This window comes from Acanthochromis polyacanthus, chromosome 18 (genome assembly GCF_021347895.1).
Source record: "Acanthochromis polyacanthus isolate Apoly-LR-REF ecotype Palm Island chromosome 18, KAUST_Apoly_ChrSc, whole genome shotgun sequence".
NCBI lineage: Eukaryota > Metazoa > Chordata > Actinopteri > Pomacentridae > Acanthochromis > Acanthochromis polyacanthus.
The window spans coordinates 19423436-19444843 of record NC_067130.1 but is presented as its reverse complement, the minus strand read 5'-3'; the positions used below and the strand labels follow the sequence as shown (position 1 = coordinate 19444843).

At 38.6% G+C, this 21408-nt stretch overlaps 1 protein-coding gene across 2 annotated transcripts in view; it reads left to right on the top strand.

Moving 5' to 3' along the window:
- The window catches only part of LOC110969064 (membrane-associated phosphatidylinositol transfer protein 2-like), an 85843-nt gene that overhangs the window by 43811 nt on the left and 20624 nt on the right, over nt 1-21408 (top strand). For both annotated transcript variants that reach the window (XM_051938862.1, XM_051938861.1), the window contains exons 4-10: nt 11272-11486; nt 12508-12629; nt 13023-13256; nt 16151-16489; nt 16871-16966; nt 19345-19449; nt 20575-20639. In XM_051938862.1, coding sequence (XP_051794822.1) covers nt 11272-11486; nt 12508-12629; nt 13023-13256; nt 16151-16489; nt 16871-16966; nt 19345-19449; nt 20575-20639 — 1176 coding nt within the window. The remainder of the gene's footprint in view (nt 1-11271; nt 11487-12507; nt 12630-13022; nt 13257-16150; nt 16490-16870; nt 16967-19344; nt 19450-20574; nt 20640-21408) is intronic.

Genomic DNA, 21408 nt, shown 5'->3' with positions numbered 1-21408 from the left:
GGGGTTCGATTCCAGGTGCGAGTGAGTGAGATATGCATAGGGTGGCATAGCTCAGTGGGATTCGATTCCAGGTGCGAGTTAGGGAGTGAGATATGCATAGGGTGGCATAGCTCAGTGGGTAGAGTGGCTGTCTCACACCCAGGAGGCTGGGGTTCGATTCCACGAGTGAGTGAGTGAGATATGCATAGGGTGGCAAAGCTCAGTGGGTAGAGTGGCTGTCTCACACCCAGGAGGCTGGGGTTCGATTCCAGGTGCGAGTGAGTGAGATATGCATAGGGTGGCATAGCTCAGTGGGGTTCAATTCCAGGTGCGAGTGAGTGAGATATGCACAGGGTGGCATAGCTCAGTGGGATTCGATTCCAGGTGCAAGTGAGGGAGTGAGATATGCATAGGGTGGCATAGCTCAATGGGTAGAGTGGCTTTCTCACACCACAGAAAGTTGTGGTTTGATTCCAAGTCTGTTGTGCTCATGTGGGTGAGTGAGTCTCACATATTGCTCCGTCGGAGCTCTACTATTGCTGAAATGCTGACATGAGAATCTCAAATTTGTCTCCTGAGCTGTAGAAGAGCAAGCTTTGAGCAGTAAAATTTTCCCTGGGAACCTTTTGATGCACGACATGGGTCAAAAGTGACCCATATTCGATGGAAAATGGGTACCCATGTTGTGCATCAAAGGGTTAAAGAAACACAAACAAGCTAGAGCATTTTGTCTCCCTTATAGCAGGCAAGGTCAGACCATTAATTTGTACATAATAGGCTGGTTAAGTGAGACCAGTTCTCAGCTGAAAGGAGTGGAACCCGATGTGGTCTTCTGCTGTTGGAGTCCATTTAATTGTGAGTCCGTGCTGCTTTTCTGCTCAGCACAGTTATAAAAAAAAGTAGCTATCTGACTTCTTGTAGCCTTTCTGCCCGGCTCAGCAGGTCTGACCTCCGTCATCAACAAGACAGTAACCTCTGGAGGCTGTTGGGGTGAAAATTCAGGAGATCAGCAGGTTCAGAAATGCTCAGACCAGCCCCATTCTGACCTGCGTCTACAGGATTTTTTTTTTTTTGCGTGAGGCAGGTGCACTGGTGTTCCTAATGAAATACTTGATGGTACTTTTCAAATTTCCTGATTTTGATGCTGGTCAAACACCAGAGCACACGCTTTTAAAGCAGATGCAGCACCCTTGGTTTGGAAGCCACTGTTGTTGCACCTGACAGCTGTTTTCGAGTGAAGCAGCAAAGAGGGAGCTGACGGTTACGTTACACTGAAGCGGATGTACGAACACTGCTGTCTGCAGGGCAGCCCGCTGACAGCTTGATGTTTCGTAGCTTCAGCTCTCTTGTCTTGTGATTGTCAGTTATGACTGTTGTGTAAGAGTACAACTTTATTTCACATTCACCTCTGTTTTCATAAAGATCCACTAACCTCCCTGGAGTGACACCGTAAAGCCGACTGTAGCTTTTTGCTCTGGGCTCTGAGATGTGCGTTATTAATGCAGATCCTCGGTGCTGTCTCTCCAGAAGGGACATAGACACAAAGAGGGTAATTTAAGGCCCTCAGCTCCTCACCTAAATTACATTACCTGCTAGATTACAGCAATTTTCCAGCTGTTTGCCTCCTCTGACCTTCATTACTGATATCGCCTCCCTGAAGTCCTCAGGAGAGAAAGCTCCGTGTTCAATCTGAGCTCTCATTCCTGACCCCAAACACCCCACTCTTGCTGTTAATAATGATCATGATGATTTATATTCACGTAGCACCACTTGTCGACCTGTTGCACATTACAATGGAAGGAATAAAATAGATTTTCAATCATTAGTTTGAAACCAGAACACAGTATCAGTGTCGTCATTCAACACTAAGATTAAATGGACTTGCAAATGGTAAATGGACTTGCTCTTATGTAGCGCTTTTCTACTCATCAGAGTACTCAAAGCGCTTTTACAACAATTGCTCCCATTCACCCAGACACACACACATTCACACACTAATGTGCAGGTTGCTAATCAACCTGCAACATCAGTCAGTATACATTCATACACCAGTGGAACAGTCACTGGTAGGCAATTCGGGGTTCAGAATCTTGCCCAAGGAAACTTCGGCATGCAGCACATGACTAGGCGAGAGCGGGAATCGAACCGCCGACCCTTCGATCATTGGACGACCCGCTCTACCACCTGAGCCACAGCCACGATTAAACCATAGACTGTATATATAGTGGACGTAGCATCTGGCTCCAGAATGGAAGTCCACCCGGAAGTGTCAAAAACTTGCAATATCCCGCCGTCCACTAGGGTTGGCTCCAAAAAGCTTTTGCTCCATAGACCCCAATTCATTTTTGGAAAAAATAAAATATGATAGACTGATTTTCTACAGCTCAGGATTTTTTTCCTGTTAGTTTTCATGGTCAAAATGAGAGATCAGGTGGCCGATCTTAAAATAAATCAATACTGAATTTTAAATAAATCGTTAAAGTTGGCGGAGCCAGGGGGCGTGGCTATACTTGATAGACAGCAACAGAAGCCTCTGCGGTAAAACGTGGGCGGGATAAGAGAGTTCTCAGCCAATCCTGCCCCTAGTTGCTCTCCGGTCCAGTCTGTTTGATGACGTTTTTTACGTCACTGGCTCCAAAAAATCCAAAACGGCGACCAGGAAGTAGCAAAATCCGGGCTTCATTTTCTCGCCGTTGAAACCAACGGGTGACGTCATTGTTAGTTTACGCCTGGATTAAACCTCCATGGTATCATTTTTTACTAATTAAAACTGAAGTCTGTTCAAGAATTTATACTTTGAATGTCAGTTTGCATTCAAATTGTTTATCAGGCACTGTAAAGAACATTTTCCAACATTTTTTAACTGCAATTCTAATAACATTTAGAGGTACGCTGAAGGTACGTTACACATACGTCAAGTACGCTTCTCATACGTTGAAATTGAGTGGGTCAGGAAACCTAGCGTTAGAGGAGCGTATAATGAACGTGTGTCTGACGTGTGTCTAACGAATGGCTAATGTTATTATGGTAGTTCTAACAACAGTCTAACGTACCAACTTATGCATAACGTGTTCTGAGCGTACAGCCAACTTATCCCATGCGTATTTCCAGCGTATGGGGGATATATAAAGTCTCACATTTCCAAATCTGTATCAGTTTGTACCAGCAGTTCAGAGATGGAGGTTGCTGTGCTGCAACATCACCAAGATTTGTTATAGTTGGCAGTTGAGTATGCTCGACACAGAAGAAGAAGGCGTAGAATGAGACGTGCAATCTGGGTGAAACCTTGGATTGGAAGGCGGCGTCAATTTGGCCTTTATGACCAGCTTATGGTTGAATTGAGAAATGAAGATCAGAGAGCCTTCAGGAACTTCCTACGCATGCCTCCAGAAATGTATGATAAACTGCTGGACAGGGTTGGTCCCAACATCACCAGCTGTGTACGCTCCTCATACATTAGGTTGACATTCTGCATGCGTTTCTCATATGTCAGAGGTTCGCTGATATACGTTACTCATACGTCGGTATACGTCCAACTCAAATACACATCACATCACATACGCTGACATACGCTATGCGTACGCTACTCATATGCTACTCATTCGCTGACGGTACGCTAGGCTCATGTTACTCTAACGGTCATTAACCAAAAATCGACCTCATACGCTGAAAAGTTGTGCGTATAAACAATTTTTCAAAATATTCGATACGTTCCTCATACGCTGGCTCTATACGTGACAGCGCCATAAAGTGATCAGGAGGTCAGAATAACCCTGCCTTCATTCACTCTATGAAAAAATGTGGTCAAACATGCACACAACATCCTTAATGAATGCAAACTTCTACCTTCTGGTAGATTTATCCGCCTGCGAATTCAAGTGCAACCATTTTAAACTGCTTTAACTTGAGATTTTTATTTTCCACTTCTGTCACAACACTCAACAAACGACAGCATCAATCTAAATTCTTGATGCATCTGTCAGTGTTTCTGTCAAATGTTCTTTTCTGTCATCATCATTCATCTGTTTTACATGAGGTACAGTAAGGCGTTCTTTTAAGTGCAGTATGTATGAAGGCTTTTGCAAATAGGTGAATGTACATGCATGCATTAATGCATCATTTTACATATATATGACTACTTTGGCCCCAGTTGTGTACTGCTGTTTTATTGTCTAACACTCCCTTATCACTCTGCAATGCCAGATATCTCCTGGGCGTCTTGTTTGCTACGACCTTTTCAGCATGAATACATGCTAAACAGACAGACACTCACAACCTTGCACTTGTAAACAAACCAGTGTGCGTGGATGAATATGCACGGTGATTAGGGCAGCCAGCAATTATCCCCAGATAGAGATCGCTAATGCAGTTAGTAAAATATCTGTTCCAGGCAGCTAATTTCTGCATTTATCCTCAGACTGATGAAAGAAGAAATGTTTAGTTCTCTGAAACTGCCGACAGATTTTAAAAAGCATGTTTTCCTTTTAAAATTTCCCAGATGACACAATTTATCAGAGGATCTGGAACTGGAAAAACAGCAAGAAATGTCAGACTCTGAACTGGTCTGTGAACATATCAGGTGTGATGTACAGTTCTGTCAAGAAAAATAACCAAAAATAAGCGTAAATTGGGATATTTAACAAAATCTGTTTATTCTGCATGTCCCGGTAGAAAAATTTGCCAGAAAATAAATATAAATTCTGCACCTCTCAGGTCAACTGCGTAACCCTGATTGACTCAGCCGTGACCAACTGTTGACAAGAAATCAGTTTTCAGCAGAACTGGAGGCAATATTTCTACAGAGCAGAGAGGAGACGACAAGAGAGACTGAGAGGAAAATACAACAGACTGGATCGATAAAATAATTGCAACATGGTACAAAAATAGCTGTCAGCTAGTCGTTTGGAAGGTACGTTCAGCATGATGAAACATCTCTGTAGAGTTGCTGTGAAGAGTACAGTGAAAAAGGTGTTACATGGTGAAAAATGTTAATCAGATCTATAGCATGTGGAGCCGTATTTATTGTAATATTGGTACCAACTTTGTTCAGATGTTAAAACAAATAATCAAAAAAATCTATTTTGGTTTCTATGGTTATGACACTAACTGTGTCATTCTGCACAAATCACATTTTTTTAGTTATCCGTACTTCTTGCCATAGTTGTGTTGTTTCCGTAGACGTGCAGGAATTTATAGAACAGTTAACGTGAAAAATGATCCCACAGAGTAAAAATAGAATGGGAGCAGAAAACATGCAGAGAAAGTGCTTGGAGTTCAAATTTGTATGTATTTTTTGGTTTTAGGTGGACAGTTATCATGACTCATAGAGACACAGTGGACACATTAATGGGAAATGCATCAGGCTGAAATAAAACAAAGTTATTGTTCAAATTTATACTGATCAACAGAAAGCAAACAGTTGAACGTAAAGATTAGAACTGAAGGGTAGCTATGATGTCAAATGATGTGATTTAGATGCATCAGGTGTTAATAGATACACAGGACAAATGCTTATTTTTATTATTGTATTACTCAACTGACTAATTTTTCAGTCTTTAACCCTTTGACACCTGCATTTATTTACAACTATGTGAATAAATTAACTGTGTTTAAATTAAGTGGAGATTGTCAATTTGTCTATAACATAGAATGGATATATAATGATGATAACAGATCAAATGCTCACTGACTGCACATACAGTTTGGAGGTACTTGTACTTTGCTTGTATTTCCAATTCATTCTACTTTATACTTCTACTTCAAAATATTACAGGGTGAAATGTTATATCTGTACGGCACATCTGTTTGACAGATTCAGCTGCTAGTTAACTTTCCAGATTAAGTTTTTTTGTCAAAGACAAGCATGGGTGGATTATGACACAAAGGGCCTCTGGTCTGTGTGGTTGTTCTTTTGCCCCATTTTTATGGAGGTATTTCAGGTGCAAAATGTTTGAGCACCTGTAACATCAAATTTGTAGTTGTGTACATTGAATTTGTATGTGTACATTGAATTTGTATGTGTATCAGAAAATCTGATTTCCCACACTCTATGAGTTGTGTACTTGTAAAATAATTTTTTGTATGTGTCGATTTTTTTTCTTCCCACAAATACAACACAAAAATACACATTCACAAATCGTAATTACAGGTGCACAAATCACATTTACAGGTGTACAAATCATATTTACAGGTGTACAAATCATATTTACAGGTGTACAAATCCTTCTCTACAAGTCACATATTTCAACACTGACACGCTCACATTTTGCACCTATTGTTGCAGCACACTAAGTGCAAAACATACTTGTGCACCTGTATTGTAAGAAGTGAAGTTGAGGTGAGAATTTGAATATGTGCAAATCTGAATGTGAACTTGTGCAATAAGTATGTGAAATAATTTACCACGAAAATACACAAATTGCTACTTACAACCACTCGAATCCTCCCCACGAGTCACACATTCTCTGTTTTCTACAGGTGCAAATCCGAAATCTACAGGTGCAAATCAGAAATCGTACTTCCGGTCCCGCTGAGATATTTGGTGCAAAACTACAAAACGATCCGATCTGTGTATAAATTCTATGCTCTGAGATTGACAGACTTTTCGGCCAGTCAGGGAGACGCTTTGCCCGCCCAGCCAATCAGAGGTTTTTATTCCATCCGAGGTCGCTTTACCGACTTCCGGGTGTGGAATTTCACGATGGTCAGTGTTGAAATATGTGACTTGTAGAGAAGGATTTGTGCACCTGTAAATATGATTTGTACACCTGTAAATATGATTTGTGCACCTGTAAATATGATTTGTACACCTGTAAATATGATTTGTGCACCTGTAATTACGATTTGTGAATGTGTATTTTTGTGTTGTATTTGTGGGAAGAAAAAAAATCGACACATACAAAAAATTATTTTACAAGTACACAACTCATAGAGTGTGGGAAATCAGATTTGCTGATACACATACAAATTCAATGTACACATACAAATTCAATGTACACAACTACAAATTTGATGTTACAGGTGCTCAAACATTTTGCACCTGAAATACCTCCATACATTTTTGTCATTTTGTGTCTCATGTTGTGTGTGTCTTTGTGGTCAATTTGCATATGTTGCATATCTTTTCAGTTGTTGTCCCATTTTGGTCTTTTTTTAGTCTCATTTTGGTTGTGCTGCATCTGTTTGTGGTTGTTTTTTGTTTAATGTTGGTCACTTTGTGTCTTTTTTTTGGTTGTTTGCATTCAATCTTAGTTGTCTTGCATCTCTTTTACATATTTTTGTGTCTCATTTAGGTCGTTGTGGAATTCATTGTTTCCATTTTATGCCTTTCGTCATTTTACTCTTCATTTACATCTCCTTAATCGTACATCTTGTTCCCGTTGTTTTATGTCCCTTTCTGGGATAGCCTATAATAATTCAGGGCCTACTTCAGGGGCTCCCTGAGTCAATGGGCCCTTGAGCCTGTGTCTATTTGGCTTCAAAAGTAATCAGTCCGCGGTTAAACATTCTGACAACTGTTCTACTGACTTTTGCCTGTTTGCTTTTGCTAAAATTTTTTGTTTAAATCTAACTGGGACATTTTTTGGTTTGTCTGAGTTGCCAGTAGTATCCGCTGAAACCACTCCCTAGACATCTTCAATCATTTAATTCCAATATAAGTGATCGGGCATAGAAAAGCAAGATTATCTGATACTGACCAGAAAAATGTTGTAAATCCCCCGACCTGGAGTGCTGGCTAACTATATATACAGTAGAGTGGTTGAAAATGGCAATAAATTGCTCATACACTGATACATTCACAATCTAATAGTGTCGCATATAATGTATTTATCACAGGAGACATTTTACGGCAGAACTTTTACTTCTTCAGATAAGTTTTTCTTCTTCTGCCTCAGTAGGATTTTGAATACAGGACTTCTCTGATAGGGCTGCACAGTGGTTTGGTGGTTAGCACTTTCTCCTTGCAGCTAGAAGATCCCCGGTTCACGTCCCGACTGTACCCGGATCTTTCTGCATGGAGTTCGCATGTTCTCCCTGTACATGTGTGGGTTGGGATAGACTCTAGCCTCTCCTGCGACCTTAATGTGGATTAAGCGGTGTACAGATAACGAATGGATGGCCTTTTTGTATGGAGTTATTTTACTTTCACTTAAGTGTTTAAATTCTTCTTCTACCAGTTAACAACATTCCAAGTTCTGTAGTTATTCATTTACACTGATTTTTAAATGTAAGAAAGGCAGCATTTCTCACATTTTAGAAGCTGCAGCCAGAAAACATTTTCCATGAATAAATGAATCACTTATCAAACTGTGTGTTGATAGACTTATTGGTTTCTTGACAAATCCTTTCTGCCCTGGCTGATGGCCTTTCCTGAAACTTGAAAGTAGATAATAGGGCTCCTGTATCAGATCCTAGAGCAGTTCAATAGAAACACTGCTTGTATTTCGGCTGCTGAGTGCTACAACTCACGTAGTTACAGTGTAAATGGAGAGCCTCTTAAGGAGATGTAGTGTGTTTATAAACTGATGCTGTAATCCCAGACTCCCTCTGAGGAGCTGCAGGCTTAATACACCGCTCAGTCTTACAGGATGTGTGGGATCAAACCATCTGCTGCCGTGTATTACTGGAAGTCTCATGCTGGGTCAGAACCACAGATTTTTACCTCCTCTATGTCTGCAGCAATTCAGCTCATCAAGAAAAGTTAAATACAGAGTTTGGATTATTTCAGGCCAGGGAAGGAAAATAACAGTAAGCTCTACCATCTGTTATGTAAATCAAAGCACTAGTTCAACACTAGGACTATTTTGCTACAAGTAAAAGTGCTACACAGAAAATGTTGCTTGTTAAGTATATGATTGTAAAGATCAAATACAGCAACCAAAGTACTCTTTGCAGAAAAATGGTCCATGGGACTGTTATACTATCGCTAAGTATGGATATATTTCTTATTATGCAATTAAAAAAAATCAGGATTTTGCTGTCATGGTAGGTCATTTTTAATTATTTTGTATAGGCATGCAGCAAATTATATATATATGTTTTTTTACTATGGTTTGATTTTAGTCAGTAGATTTTTGGTTTGTTTGTAAATATTCTAAAAAAATAACCAGTGAGAAATGTTTTTTTAATCAACGAAACTCAAATGTTCGTCAGTGTTTCCTAAAGCCATGGATTACAAATGTCCTGTTTGGTGCAGAATCCAACAGACATTTATTTTACCGTCTAACGCTGTGAAAAGTCCATTAAAAAACTGCAGAAATCTGACAGCTAGGTGATAAAATCACATGGTAAAAAATCATATAGTGCTATAATGTTCAAACTGCAAAACTGTTTATTGTGTATTTTCTGTATTTTAGCAAAAGTGAAAAGCTGTTAAAATATTTACCATTTTTCCATCCTTACTAGACACAGTTCTTCTTTAAATCTATATAATAATATTTTAGCTGATTTCAATAAAATTACTGTAAAACTTTACTGCAGTCAAACTTAAAAGAATGGCTCACAATTTGTGAAATTACTGGTTTTTGATGTGTAAATTAATATTTTTAGGATTTTACTTATCTGTAATGTAACGAAATAATAAAAAATTGTAAAACAACAGTAAATTGTTTTTAAAAATTACAATTAAAAACTGTTACAACACTTTTATTTTTAGACAAGAAAAAAATATTCTAATAAGAAGCTGGAATCATAGATTTTAGCCTTTTTAAAAAAATATTCAGTCCAACTAATTAATCAGTCATTAAAACCAACCAATCACCAGTCAGCGAGTAATATTTGACAGCTATATGATTAAATGATTATTCACTGCAGCTTTAATGATGGAGGAGGCATGGCTGCAACAATTTATTTCCTATACAATCTAACTGCTGATGACAGCGAAATGTTTGCAAATATCTTGACTGTTTGAATTCATGAGAACGCCTCCAAACTTGTTGGATGGTTCTTCATCCCACAACTCCGCCATCATCCCAAACGCACTGAACAAGCAACAAAGGACTTTATTGAAGCCTCCTAAGTGAAGAATGAGACATGAATGAAATAGGAATGTCCAAAAACGAGAAAAACACATAGAGGATAAGTAAGAGGTTGAGAAAAGCAGTTTCTGTGTCCACGTGACAGATTTTTTTCTTTCCACCTCATCACTTTGCCTCTGCTGCATCATCCTACCAGTTCTGTGAAGGTCGGACAACAGCAGTCAGAGGGACAGGAGTGCTGTGTAAGAGTAGCAGGGGTTTAATTGAAAGTTTAAGGAAAGGAAGGAGGATGTGTGTCAGGAGTCTGGGTAAAGCTGAGTGAGCACATTGGCTGACACTGATGTCTACAGTTTCTTTCAATTTGCACATTAAATTTCAAACATTCAAACGGTTACATCTCTCAAAATTGTTAGCTGCAAACGTGAAACTACAAGTTCATGGGTGTTTTGCTTTGCTAAAAATTTTCCGATCTGCTTTTTATGAACCATAATCCTCTGCTGATAAAGTACCTATTTTTGGTTGACATCATCCTTTCTGTAGCTGAAATAATTCTATCTATCTGACTGACCCACCATCACGTTTCTTTTGTTTCTTTTCTTTTTCAACCAGATTGTCATGTTCAGGGTTTCTTTCCTGTTCACTACTCATTTCGCTGTGCAAATGCGGACCCTGCATGTCAACAAAGTTGTATTGTGTTTGGCTTAACTTGAGTTGATGTCAAAAATTCGCATTGAGAATGTCTGCAAATGAATTCTTCTAATGACTGGTAATTCCAATTATCTACAGCTTAGTTTTGAGTAGTCAAAGTTCTTGTTCAAGACAGATATCTCTAACTGTCGTATAGATTACCAGAAAGACGTTATCATCTGGAATAAAAAATTAGGTTTTTATTCCAGACGATAATAAACGGTAGAACAACTCGCCATAGGTACAGCACCTGTGAGTAACAAATCTGCAGAAGTAAGTGCCAGAAAATGGCAGAACACTCTGAAAACAGACAAATTAGTGGCCAAGAGAGTTTCTTAGATGTGTGTTTTTATTTGTTCTTAATTGTGTTTTTGTTTCTAAATCCTTAAACTCTCTGATACTTTCCAGTTTTACAAGAAAATATGACAACGTTTTGATGTGGACATATGACATTTATTTATATGTAAAATTAATTACCTGCTTATAGGACAAAAAGAAATGCACTTTTATGCTTTTTCCATCTGTGTGAAAATGCAGCATAGTGCTATCTCAGTTGCTTTTTCTTACTTTCTGATGAGTCTGAGCATTCCTCCCCTCCTCTGTCCTGTCATCTTTCTCTGGCTTGCAGAAAAAGAGCAGAGAGGAGAGTTGTGGCGAGGGCAGCGGGGTGGAGATCTTGGAGAACAAGCCCTACGAGGACGGCCCTGGAGGCTCGGGTCAGTACACCCACAAAGTCTATCACATCGGCAAGCACATCCCGTCCTGGTTCTGTGCCATCCTGCCTCAAGCCGCCCTGCGAGTGGAGGAGGAGTCCTGGAACGCTTACCCCTATACGAGAACCCGGTGAGGCAGACTCACACTGCACAGCACGAACATTGATGTTAAGGAAGATAAAAATACATACTTAACCCCCCGGTGTCCCTTGTCAATCTGTTACCCAGTGTTAGCACTTATGCATACGTGACATCAAGTGATTTCAGACAGGAGAAATGATCTGAAGGCACCTTTAGTAATAAGACCTTGCTAATGGTTTTTAGTGTATGGATTCATAAATTTAAAGAAGGAAATTACGTTCACTTGATATTGCTGACTGAGACTTTTTTTTATTATTATTTGGAACAGTTTCAGCTCCGTGATCACATTGTTCTGTTTCTGCCAACTGTTAATGTCCCCCTGATGACTTATTATCCCCAAACCAACCAGTCCAGCAAGGTGTTGTGCACTTTTTCTGGCAGTTGATGTTGATTCAGGTCTTGCTGTTCAGCTGTTCTACAAATTTCAAGTCATATTTTCAGTGAGACTTCTTAGAGGAAGAAGCCTTTATTTGTCTCAGACAGTGGCTGCATCGGGGTCTGATCCTCTGACCTTCTGATCAGTAGCCCAGAAACTGCGCCACCACTGCCCACCAGTGTCTTCTTCTTAAGTACATATAGGTACATTCATTTTTGCTGCTGTTTTATCCCACTAATGTTTCAACACTCTAATTTTTAGTTATCTGTCACAGAAAGCAAAGAAAAGGAGCAAATTGTCTCATTTAAGAGGCTGAAATCTGCAGTTGTTTGGTCTTTCTGCTCCATCAGTTATCAAAATGGAAAAGGATTTTTTTAATTTGGTTATCAAACACTTTAATTTCATCATTGGAGGTGTTAAAATATAACTTTAGAAATGTGATAATAATTCTTGACATTAGTCTTTTCTTCAAAAAGGTTGTGGTTAAAGGATTTGAAAGGGAATAATAGATGAGTTGGACCACTTATGAGGTAAAGCAGGGTGTGTTACTTTTCTGATTTCTTTGCCATAATGCATATTTTATTATATTTCTTTCTCATTTTAAGCAGCTGTCTGTTCCCTTTTTGTTTCTCAGGTACACGTGTCCCTTTGTAGAGAAATTCTCTATAGACATCGAGACGTATTACAAACCAGACACTGGAAATCAAGTGGATGTCTTCAATCTGTCTTCTGTTGAGAAAAGGCAGAGGACTGTAGGTAAGTTTATCATGAAAAAAACACACACACTTTTTACACCATTACTCCTAAATTGTCCCATTGGGATCCACTGGCCGGTCATCATCTCCTCATAAGCAGGATGTGGAGCTGGGTTTACACAGTGTTATTTGCAGTGAAAAGGCAGACAGTGTGAGGCAGAGGGATGCAGGCTGTGGAGTGTAGGAGCTTGTGTTGAGCCTCTGCATACTAAAATTCACTGGGGTGCAGGAAAAATGTGCACTCTGCTCCAGACTCATCCCCTGCAGGGACTGATTACATAAAAGACACGCACACATTAAACCACACACTTTTCTTAAGGCAGGTGCTCAGTGAGCACGTCGTGACATGTGTCCTGTTCAAACCTGCCTCCGTGTATTTTTGTTCCTCTTGCAGACCCCATAGACATCGTAAAGGACTACATCCCTCCTCATGAATACCTGGTGGAAGAAGACCCCAAGCTGTACCAGTCAGTCAAGACTAAACGGGGCCCACTGTCGGAGGACTGGATCGAGGAGATCAACCAGTGTCCCAATCAGAGCGCTGTCATGTGTGCATACAAGCTCTGCAAAGTGGAGTTCAGATACTGGGGCATGCAGTCCAAGATTGAACGCTTCATACATGATGTGGGTAGGTATGGGAAGTGGACTGTGCCTTTATCCTTATATGTAAGTCAGGCTGTGTAATTAATCTTAAAACATCAGATGTGTTCATGAAAAATTACAAAAAACCCTGCAAAGTCAGTGAGCATCCTGAAAAGTAGAAGGAAGTTTATCATACAAAAAGTATGTTCAACCCAAAAACCAGAATATAACAGTGAACCCAAAATAGTAATGAGTTAATAACAATCATGAATGAATGACAATAAAAGTAAGTTGAAGAGGAATTTGGAATGGTCCTGGAAATGTCAGAAATGTAGAATTTTGAAAAAGTGACAGCAACCCTACAAAAATGCAAATAATCCAAGAAAGTCAACAGTAGTTCTTAATTTTATGGACTAGTCATGAGAAACCTGAGAAATTTGGAATAATCCTAAAAATCGGAATAAAAATCTGCAAATTTGGGAATAACCCTGAAATCATGAGGTAATTCTAAGAATTTCCCTGCAAAGTCTGCAATCTTTCTGAAAATGTGACAACAACCCTGAAAGATTGGAAATCCAGAAAAGCCAACAGGAAGCCTGAATATTGAGGAATAATTTTGAGAAAATATGAATCTGTAGAAAAAAATATGAAAACCCAAATAATAACAAAAATAATCTTTTACTCCTTTCTCTTCACTGTTGTTTTAACAGTTTAACCCTCTGTTTTCTTGAACTGTGTTTATTCTGTCTGTGTTTCTGTCCTTTAAAGTGCTATGGCATTTGCCTCTTTTAATATTTTATTTGTGTCAATTAGTGTTTGTTCTATTAATTTGTTTATATTGAAGCTCAGTCTTTGCATTTTGTGTCCCAGGGAATGATATTTAGTAGAAGTTGTGAAGAACTGATAGTAACCCTAAAAGATCTGCAGTAATCACACACATTAAGATCCAGGCACAAACAGTAAAAACCAGATATTAGCCTGAAAAGTCAGGCAGGACTAACGCTGAACCCGAGTACACAACCCTGAACATTAGTTGAAGACCTTTAAAACTTTGAGATTAATCAAGAAAAGTCAGGAATATTTCCGACTTTCATAATTATACGTGTTTGTGGAAGCAGGTCCATAAGAAATCCTCTCTGTAACAATTATCTGCTGATTAAATGAAACCTTCCTCAGGGGCAGATGGTGAAAACCAAATGAACAAGGTTTCAGATGAATCAGAGGAAAACTTAGTAGCGTAAACAGATAAAATGGAAAAGCTACCTGAGAAAGTGCCTGAACGTTCAGAGCAGGAGGAGGCGTCTGGCTCCCTGAGATAACACAGCAGACTGGATTAATTTCCTGTTTAGGTTTCTGTTTCATTGCTGCGATCTAACACTTTTTGTACACTCCCACCGCCCTCAGCTCGCTCCCTCACAGCATTTACTTCCAGGCTAATGAAGCAGCTGTCTTTGTGGCATTCTCACTCTGTCGCCCAATCAGCACATCTCCAACCGCAAAATGTGGTTTTCCTCCGTGACCTCCCGTCGCATTCACCAGCACCCCAGCCTCTCACTGAACTGTTTATGCTAATGTCATCTACGGCTGTTTACTCGAAAATATTCACTGGATCTTCATCTGTATCAACTCTGAGTCATGAATATTATCACACAGCAGCTAGAACAGTTTGTTTGTATTTTAAAAAATGCTCATTGGGTCTTTTTGTTTCTTTCATATTGTAATAGTGGTTATTTTCACTCTATGTATATATAATATATAATATAATAGTTCCCCCTGTTTGCTCATGTAAGCTTTTATTGTCAGCTGGTATGTTTGAATAACGATAATCAATCATTAATCATGCTTTTAGGGTTTTATAACCAGCCAGTGCTTGCTTAGGTCACCGAGAAGAGGGCTCTGATTAAATGTGAATCTCCTCTGACAGATCAGGCAGTTAGAGGGCAGGCATTTTTAGTTTGTATTTGGGAGACATTTGCAGAGAGGCAGTGTTTATATAACTTTCTTGTAAAGCAGATATAATCATAAAAGTGGCAATAAATTGCTTTATAGGAGTTTGAGCTTGTTGTTTAGCTGCCCAACCAACAACTTCACTGTTCTGCTGTATTTTCCATCACATAATAACTGTGTGTACACTACCTGCTCACATCAGACGGCAATTAGACACGGAGACAGACCGGCAAAAATAGTGAAGCATTTAACAGTTAACAACCTAGATATTTCCTTCAGGAGTAGGTGGTAATAAATATATTAATCAAGAGCAGTCCAGAAAAGTTGGAAATAAAAATGTAAAATCAGAGATAGTCCATGAAAAATTGAGAATGTTCTCAGAAAATGTGAACAAGTCATGCGAAACCTAAACATTCCTCTAATATATAAATAAATATATATATATATGTGCGTGTGTGTGTGCGTACGTGCGCGCGTGTGTGTGTGTGTGTGTGTGTGTGTGTGTGTGTGTGTGTGTGTGTGTGTGTGTGTGTGTGTGTGTGTGTGTGTGCGTGTGTGTGTGTGCATGTGTGTGGGGAAAAGACCTCTGAGCTTGTATTGTGATAAAGGGGATCTTTTTAAACTTGAAAAAATGTAGGGAAAAAGAAAACATACACTGGAAAAGATAGAAATAAAAATTCAAAAGTTCAAACAAATTGGAGGGATAAATCTTAAAATTCCTGGATAACCTCCCCAGAAAGCCAAAAAGAAATGCATATTTAGATTTTTGGATTAAAATTTAATTGTGTTTTTTGTTGTGATTTGCAATAAAACCTGTTATTTAAGCAACCAAACTCATATTATTTACCTCAGATGGTATTCATGATGTAAACTGTGAAACCAGTATATGTTTTTGAAATTTATCCACTTTTGCTGATTTATGTCACCAAAGTAGGATTTGTTTCCACTAAAATTAATTTATATACCAACAAATCCTTGGTTGTATCCCTGCAGGTTTGCGTAAAGTGATGGTTCGAGCTCACCGGCAGGCGTGGTGCTGGCAGGACGAGTGGTATGGCCTCACCATCGAGGACATCAGGCAGCTGGAGCTGGAAACTCAGCTGGCTTTAGCCAAGAAGATGGCCCAGTACAGCCTCAACGAGGAGGGGGGAGCGGAAACCAATGGCTCCTCGGTCAGCCAGGACCAGAAGCAGGGAGCGGAGGCAGAGGGGTCGGCTGCAGAGGCAGAGGGAGCCGGAGGGAAGCTTGGAGATTCACTGGAGACACGAGGGGAGCTGACCAAGCAGTGGTCGACATCCTCCAGATCCTCCAACAGGTCGTCAAAGAGAGGAGGTGACCACGGTCCTTTTACCTGATACTGAGATTAATCACTATGTTTTTCTCCTCTGCTATCGGTATTTATATTTTGAAGCCAACTGCAAAGATTGATGTGAGCAGAGCTTGAGAACTGGCAGAGTTCAGTGTTCTCATATTTACAGCTTTTTATTTTACACCCCCAAGTGTTTGAGACACACAGAACACAATCCAAATTAATTTAGCCAAATTGGACTTTTTAAATCAGCGACATGACAAAAAATATGCCCCCAAAAGATAACCGATAGCCATTATATTAATTTGATGAGTCAACTTTATCAGATACTAATTTTGTTTTCTCTATATACGCAGTAATAATAGGAGATACCTGCTGACCTCCTGTGCTTTGTGTTGTTGTAGGGAGTCCGTCCCACCAGAGTATTTCAGAGTGGAGGATGCAGAGCATCGCCCGGGACTCTGAGGACAGCACAGATGATGAGTTCTTTGATGCTCATGGTAAAAACATCATCCTACAGCACATTAACAGCTGAAGCCAGTTTATTTTGTGTTTTACGTATGCACTGAAGTTTACAAGATGCTTCAACAGTGTCTCCAGTTTCTTCAGGTCTTACAGCATGCAAACATCCTGAAGGGTTCATTTATCATACTGTATATCTTGTACCTGTAATTGGGATGATCAATAGCAGCTGTGAAACACCTCAAGGTTCCTTCCATAATTGTGTTTTGTTCTTTTAATTTATACCTGTTGTTAAATTACATTTCTTTGTATATTTAAATGCTGAAATATTAAATAGAGAACGTTTCCAGACATTCAAAGATAAAGGAGCAGCTTTGGCCTAAAAAGCCAAACAGAGCTAAAGTTGGGTTAAAAGTGAGTTAAAAATTTGATCAGTATTTGTTTCAGCAATGTGCCATGTACAAGAAAATTGTTTTTTCTTTAACATTCTTATATGTTTTTTCTTTAATGCTCCAGCATTTCAATTATTTATGCTATATAAACAAGGCTGGAGTTCATTGTTACCACAGTAGAGAGGTAAACAGAGACGTATGTAGAGTCCTTCTGAATGTTAACTACAGTCAGGTCCATAAATATTTGGACATTGACACAATTTTCAGCATTTGGGCTGTGTACACCAGCATAGTGGACTTGAAATGAAACAATCAGGATGGATAGAAGGATTTACAACCAAATATTAAAAGTTACAAATTGATTTCTGATTATGTTTGGTCGCTTAAAAAGGTGGAGGACAGATATAAAATGTGTTGTAATTCCTACACCGTTCACCTGATTTGGATGCAAATACCCTCAAATTAAAGAGGGAAGTCTGCACTTGAAGCACGTCTTCATTGTTTCATTTAAAATCCACTGTGGTGGTGTACAGAGCCCAAATGCTGAAAAGTGTGTCAATGTCCAAATATTTGTGGACCTGACTGTATCCTTGCTTCGATATCTTTTAGATTGTTCAAACCTAATTTGCCTAAAGTGTCCAATTTTCGGCTGAATATTTCTTTCTCAGGAACATTCATCTCTACAAGTTGTTAAATTATTATTTTAGAGCTAATGTAACCCCTAAACGTTTCTTCAGTTGCTGATGTCTGCCTTTGTATGGGAGTATTGTGAGTCGTTATTTTAGATTTCAAAATGTTGTTGCTTTTTAAAATAGCTACCAGAAAGCTGAACCTGCTTCAGTGTTTTTTGCAGGACTGCAAAACATCATCTGGCAAAATGCTGCCAGTCAGATCAGCTTGTTATAAAATCCTGTCTATCAGAGCGCAGCGTTTTGACATCTGAGAAGTCTTTAAAATGCAAATCTGTTGCTCAAACTGGACCTCCTAGATTTTGTTTCAGAGCTCGTGTTTGTCAAACTTATAAGACTGACAAGAGAAAACTATCAACTGCACAGTGTGAATAACGAGATTTAATCTGACTGAATGCATGTATGTTCAGAGAAAGAACAGCAAGTTTTAGAAGGACTACATCTGCAGTGTCGTACATGAAAAGATCATTATTCAGTTGTAGAAACTCTACCAGAATTTTGAAATTTTGATTTTTTTAAATAAAAAAATATATTGGGATATCAAAATAGGAAACTGGCTTAAAAAAATGGAGACCTTTTATACCTTTATTTAAAGTCAGAGCTACATTGAATTGGAGGTCTCACTTTGCAATACCTGAGCAAAGATAGCTTGGGTTTTAGCTAAGGCTAGCTGTGCCTAGCTCAGCAGGTAGCATTCACTTGACACAACTAAAAAATGGCAACACAAACATTTAAAAACCAACTTAGTACAATAATAAGACTTTAAAAATAAATAATCATATCAAAATGAATCAAGCTTTAGATTGTTCTGCATGTTATTCCAAGTTGTAGGTGCAACTTGGAATAACAACTTGCCGACACCTGCAGAGTAATCCAGTCATTTTAGCTTGTTCTATAAGGAGCATTTCAAGACAGCAATGAAGTAACGTAGGCAGTACAACACTAAAAAGGCCCCTGTGACTATTGCTAATTTTATTATTCTTCATTTTGTGCGGAAAAATTAAGACTTTTACTATTATCTTGCACTTAGGTTTCAAATGTTAGTTACTTTTTAAAAAATGTGGACCCAGGCCTCACCAGTACCTGAAACATAACTCCTCCATCAGTGCAGCTCCATGTTTACAGTCAGAACTAAAAGCAAGCAACACTGTGGAATAAAAAATGGATGTGGGACGCGCGTTCAGAAACCTGAAAGAGGTTTGAGGTTTCAAAAAGAGCCAGTTAGTGCCCTTTCATACAGTCAATAAAGATTAGGTCTTTTTTCCAGCTCTGTCATTAAGCTAATTGAAGCTAAGTGCATCAGATTCTTTCAAACCTCTGATGTGTGTCTTGCAGAGGACTTCTCTGATAATGAGGAGATGTTTTCCAAGGAGATCACCAAGTGGAGCTCTAACGACCTGATGGACAAGATAGAAACTATAGAGGTGGATGAAGCACAAGGTAGGTGACGGTGTCAAAGAATTGAAAAAACTGAAACTTAAAAAAAACCCACATGTCTTTTAACCTTAGCGTTTCACCTCTTTCTGTAGTGAAGTCCATTTTCTTAGAGGTATTGGTAACTTTTATAAGAAAGTCTGCAACTGACAGGTATTTTAATTGTTGCTTAATCTGTTGTTTATTGTTTTGATTAGTCGATCAGTTGTGCATAAAAAGTCAGAAACTAATGAAAAACGTTGATCAGTGTGTTTCCCAAAGCCCAAGAGAACATCCTTAAATGTCTTATTTCGTTCACAACCCAAATATATTTAGTTTAATGTCACAGAGGAAGAAAGAACCCAGAGTCAGAGAACCTGAAAAATTACTCTAATCGATTATCAAAATAGTAAATGATTAATGTAATAGTTAGACCTAATTGATTATTGTTGCAGCTCTACTTACAAGCCACAAATAAATACAATTATAAGCATATAGGGGCAACAGATTTTTTTTGTAATTAATGTAAAAATCTTCATTTCCAAGTAACAGACCTCAATTTAATGTTCAACTTCAGCAGAAGGACATTAGCCATACCTAAAATGTTAAAAATAAAGTCCTTGTTATACAGAAAAATGGCTCTTGGGACAGATGTGTTATTATATATTATATTTCCAAGTCATGAAGTTATGATGCATTAAAGTTTAACTTCTTTCTTAGTGTGTATAACACTATCAATATTAACAACTTCTAAGTTACAATACAAAGTTTATAGGTGCTGCTGTTATTGTTATTTTTATGTCAACCATCGTGTGCATATAGACTCGTGGCAAAAATGTGTGTACAATTAGCTGTACTTACATGGAGGCAAAACTGAAATAATGAAAGCTTATAAATTCAATGGTAGAAGTGTATTTTTCAATGTAAGCCATCAACCATAGTTAATGTATGTTTGTATGACAAATTTTTCAGCATTAAATTCAGGAATGTAAAGTCAGGTAGAAATAGCTGCTGTAGACAGTGGTTAAATTGAACATTCCATCTTGCACGGCTGTAAATGAAACATAACCACAAGACTTAGATTTACAATTTAAATCGTCCTTTCTTTCCTTTAAATGTCATTACCTGAGTGGATCAATTATGTTTCCACAGAAACTTTGTACCAAGAGTCGGGCGGAGAGTATTCCGTCATGAGCAATGAGGAGACGCAGATGGAGGTACCGTTAGTTCAATATTTTCTAATTTCATTCCTGTCTCTCTTACACTAACACTCTTAATTAAATAGCTTGTAGATAATACTCCTCCTCCAAAATTAGCTTTCAGTCACCCTGGCAGTGAAGTGAAATTAGGATCCAGTCACCACTGCAGCCGTCAGCTGAGCTTTATTTCTCCTGAGGCAGAAGATTAAGCTTCTTTCTCTTCACGTTTAATGCCATGTCCCCGAAAAGGAAAGAACTTTAGTTCAGGGTTTCTAGAAGAATAAATGTAAGTGTAGCTGGCAGAGCATGAAAGGCGACGTTGTAGTGCTCAGTTATTCTAACAGAAGAGCAGTAGTGGAAGCATATTTACTTTACTTGGTTATTTCCAATTCATGTTACGTTACAGAAGGAAATATTGTACTTTCTCCTTATTTTAGAGATGAAGAGTTTGCATTTAAGACATATTGTGAGTTCAGCTAGTACGATGCATTGTTATAAATAAGACCAAATAACAGTATAAACTAGTACAGCTGCCATAATTACATGATTTGCTTCAGTTTTGTGGTTTTCACTTCTGACATGTGAGAATTGTTATTGTTTAAAATAAGATTGGAGCTACTGAAATGTGATGAGCTAGCCATTATTAGCAGAACATTATCGATTTTTCTCTCTATATCATCTGCTGTTAAATTAAATTATGTGGAATAACAAACCGTTCTTTTGTTTTACTGCAAATTTGAAAACCTGTTTTCATAGAAACATTTCCAAGGCCTGTTTTTTTTAATGC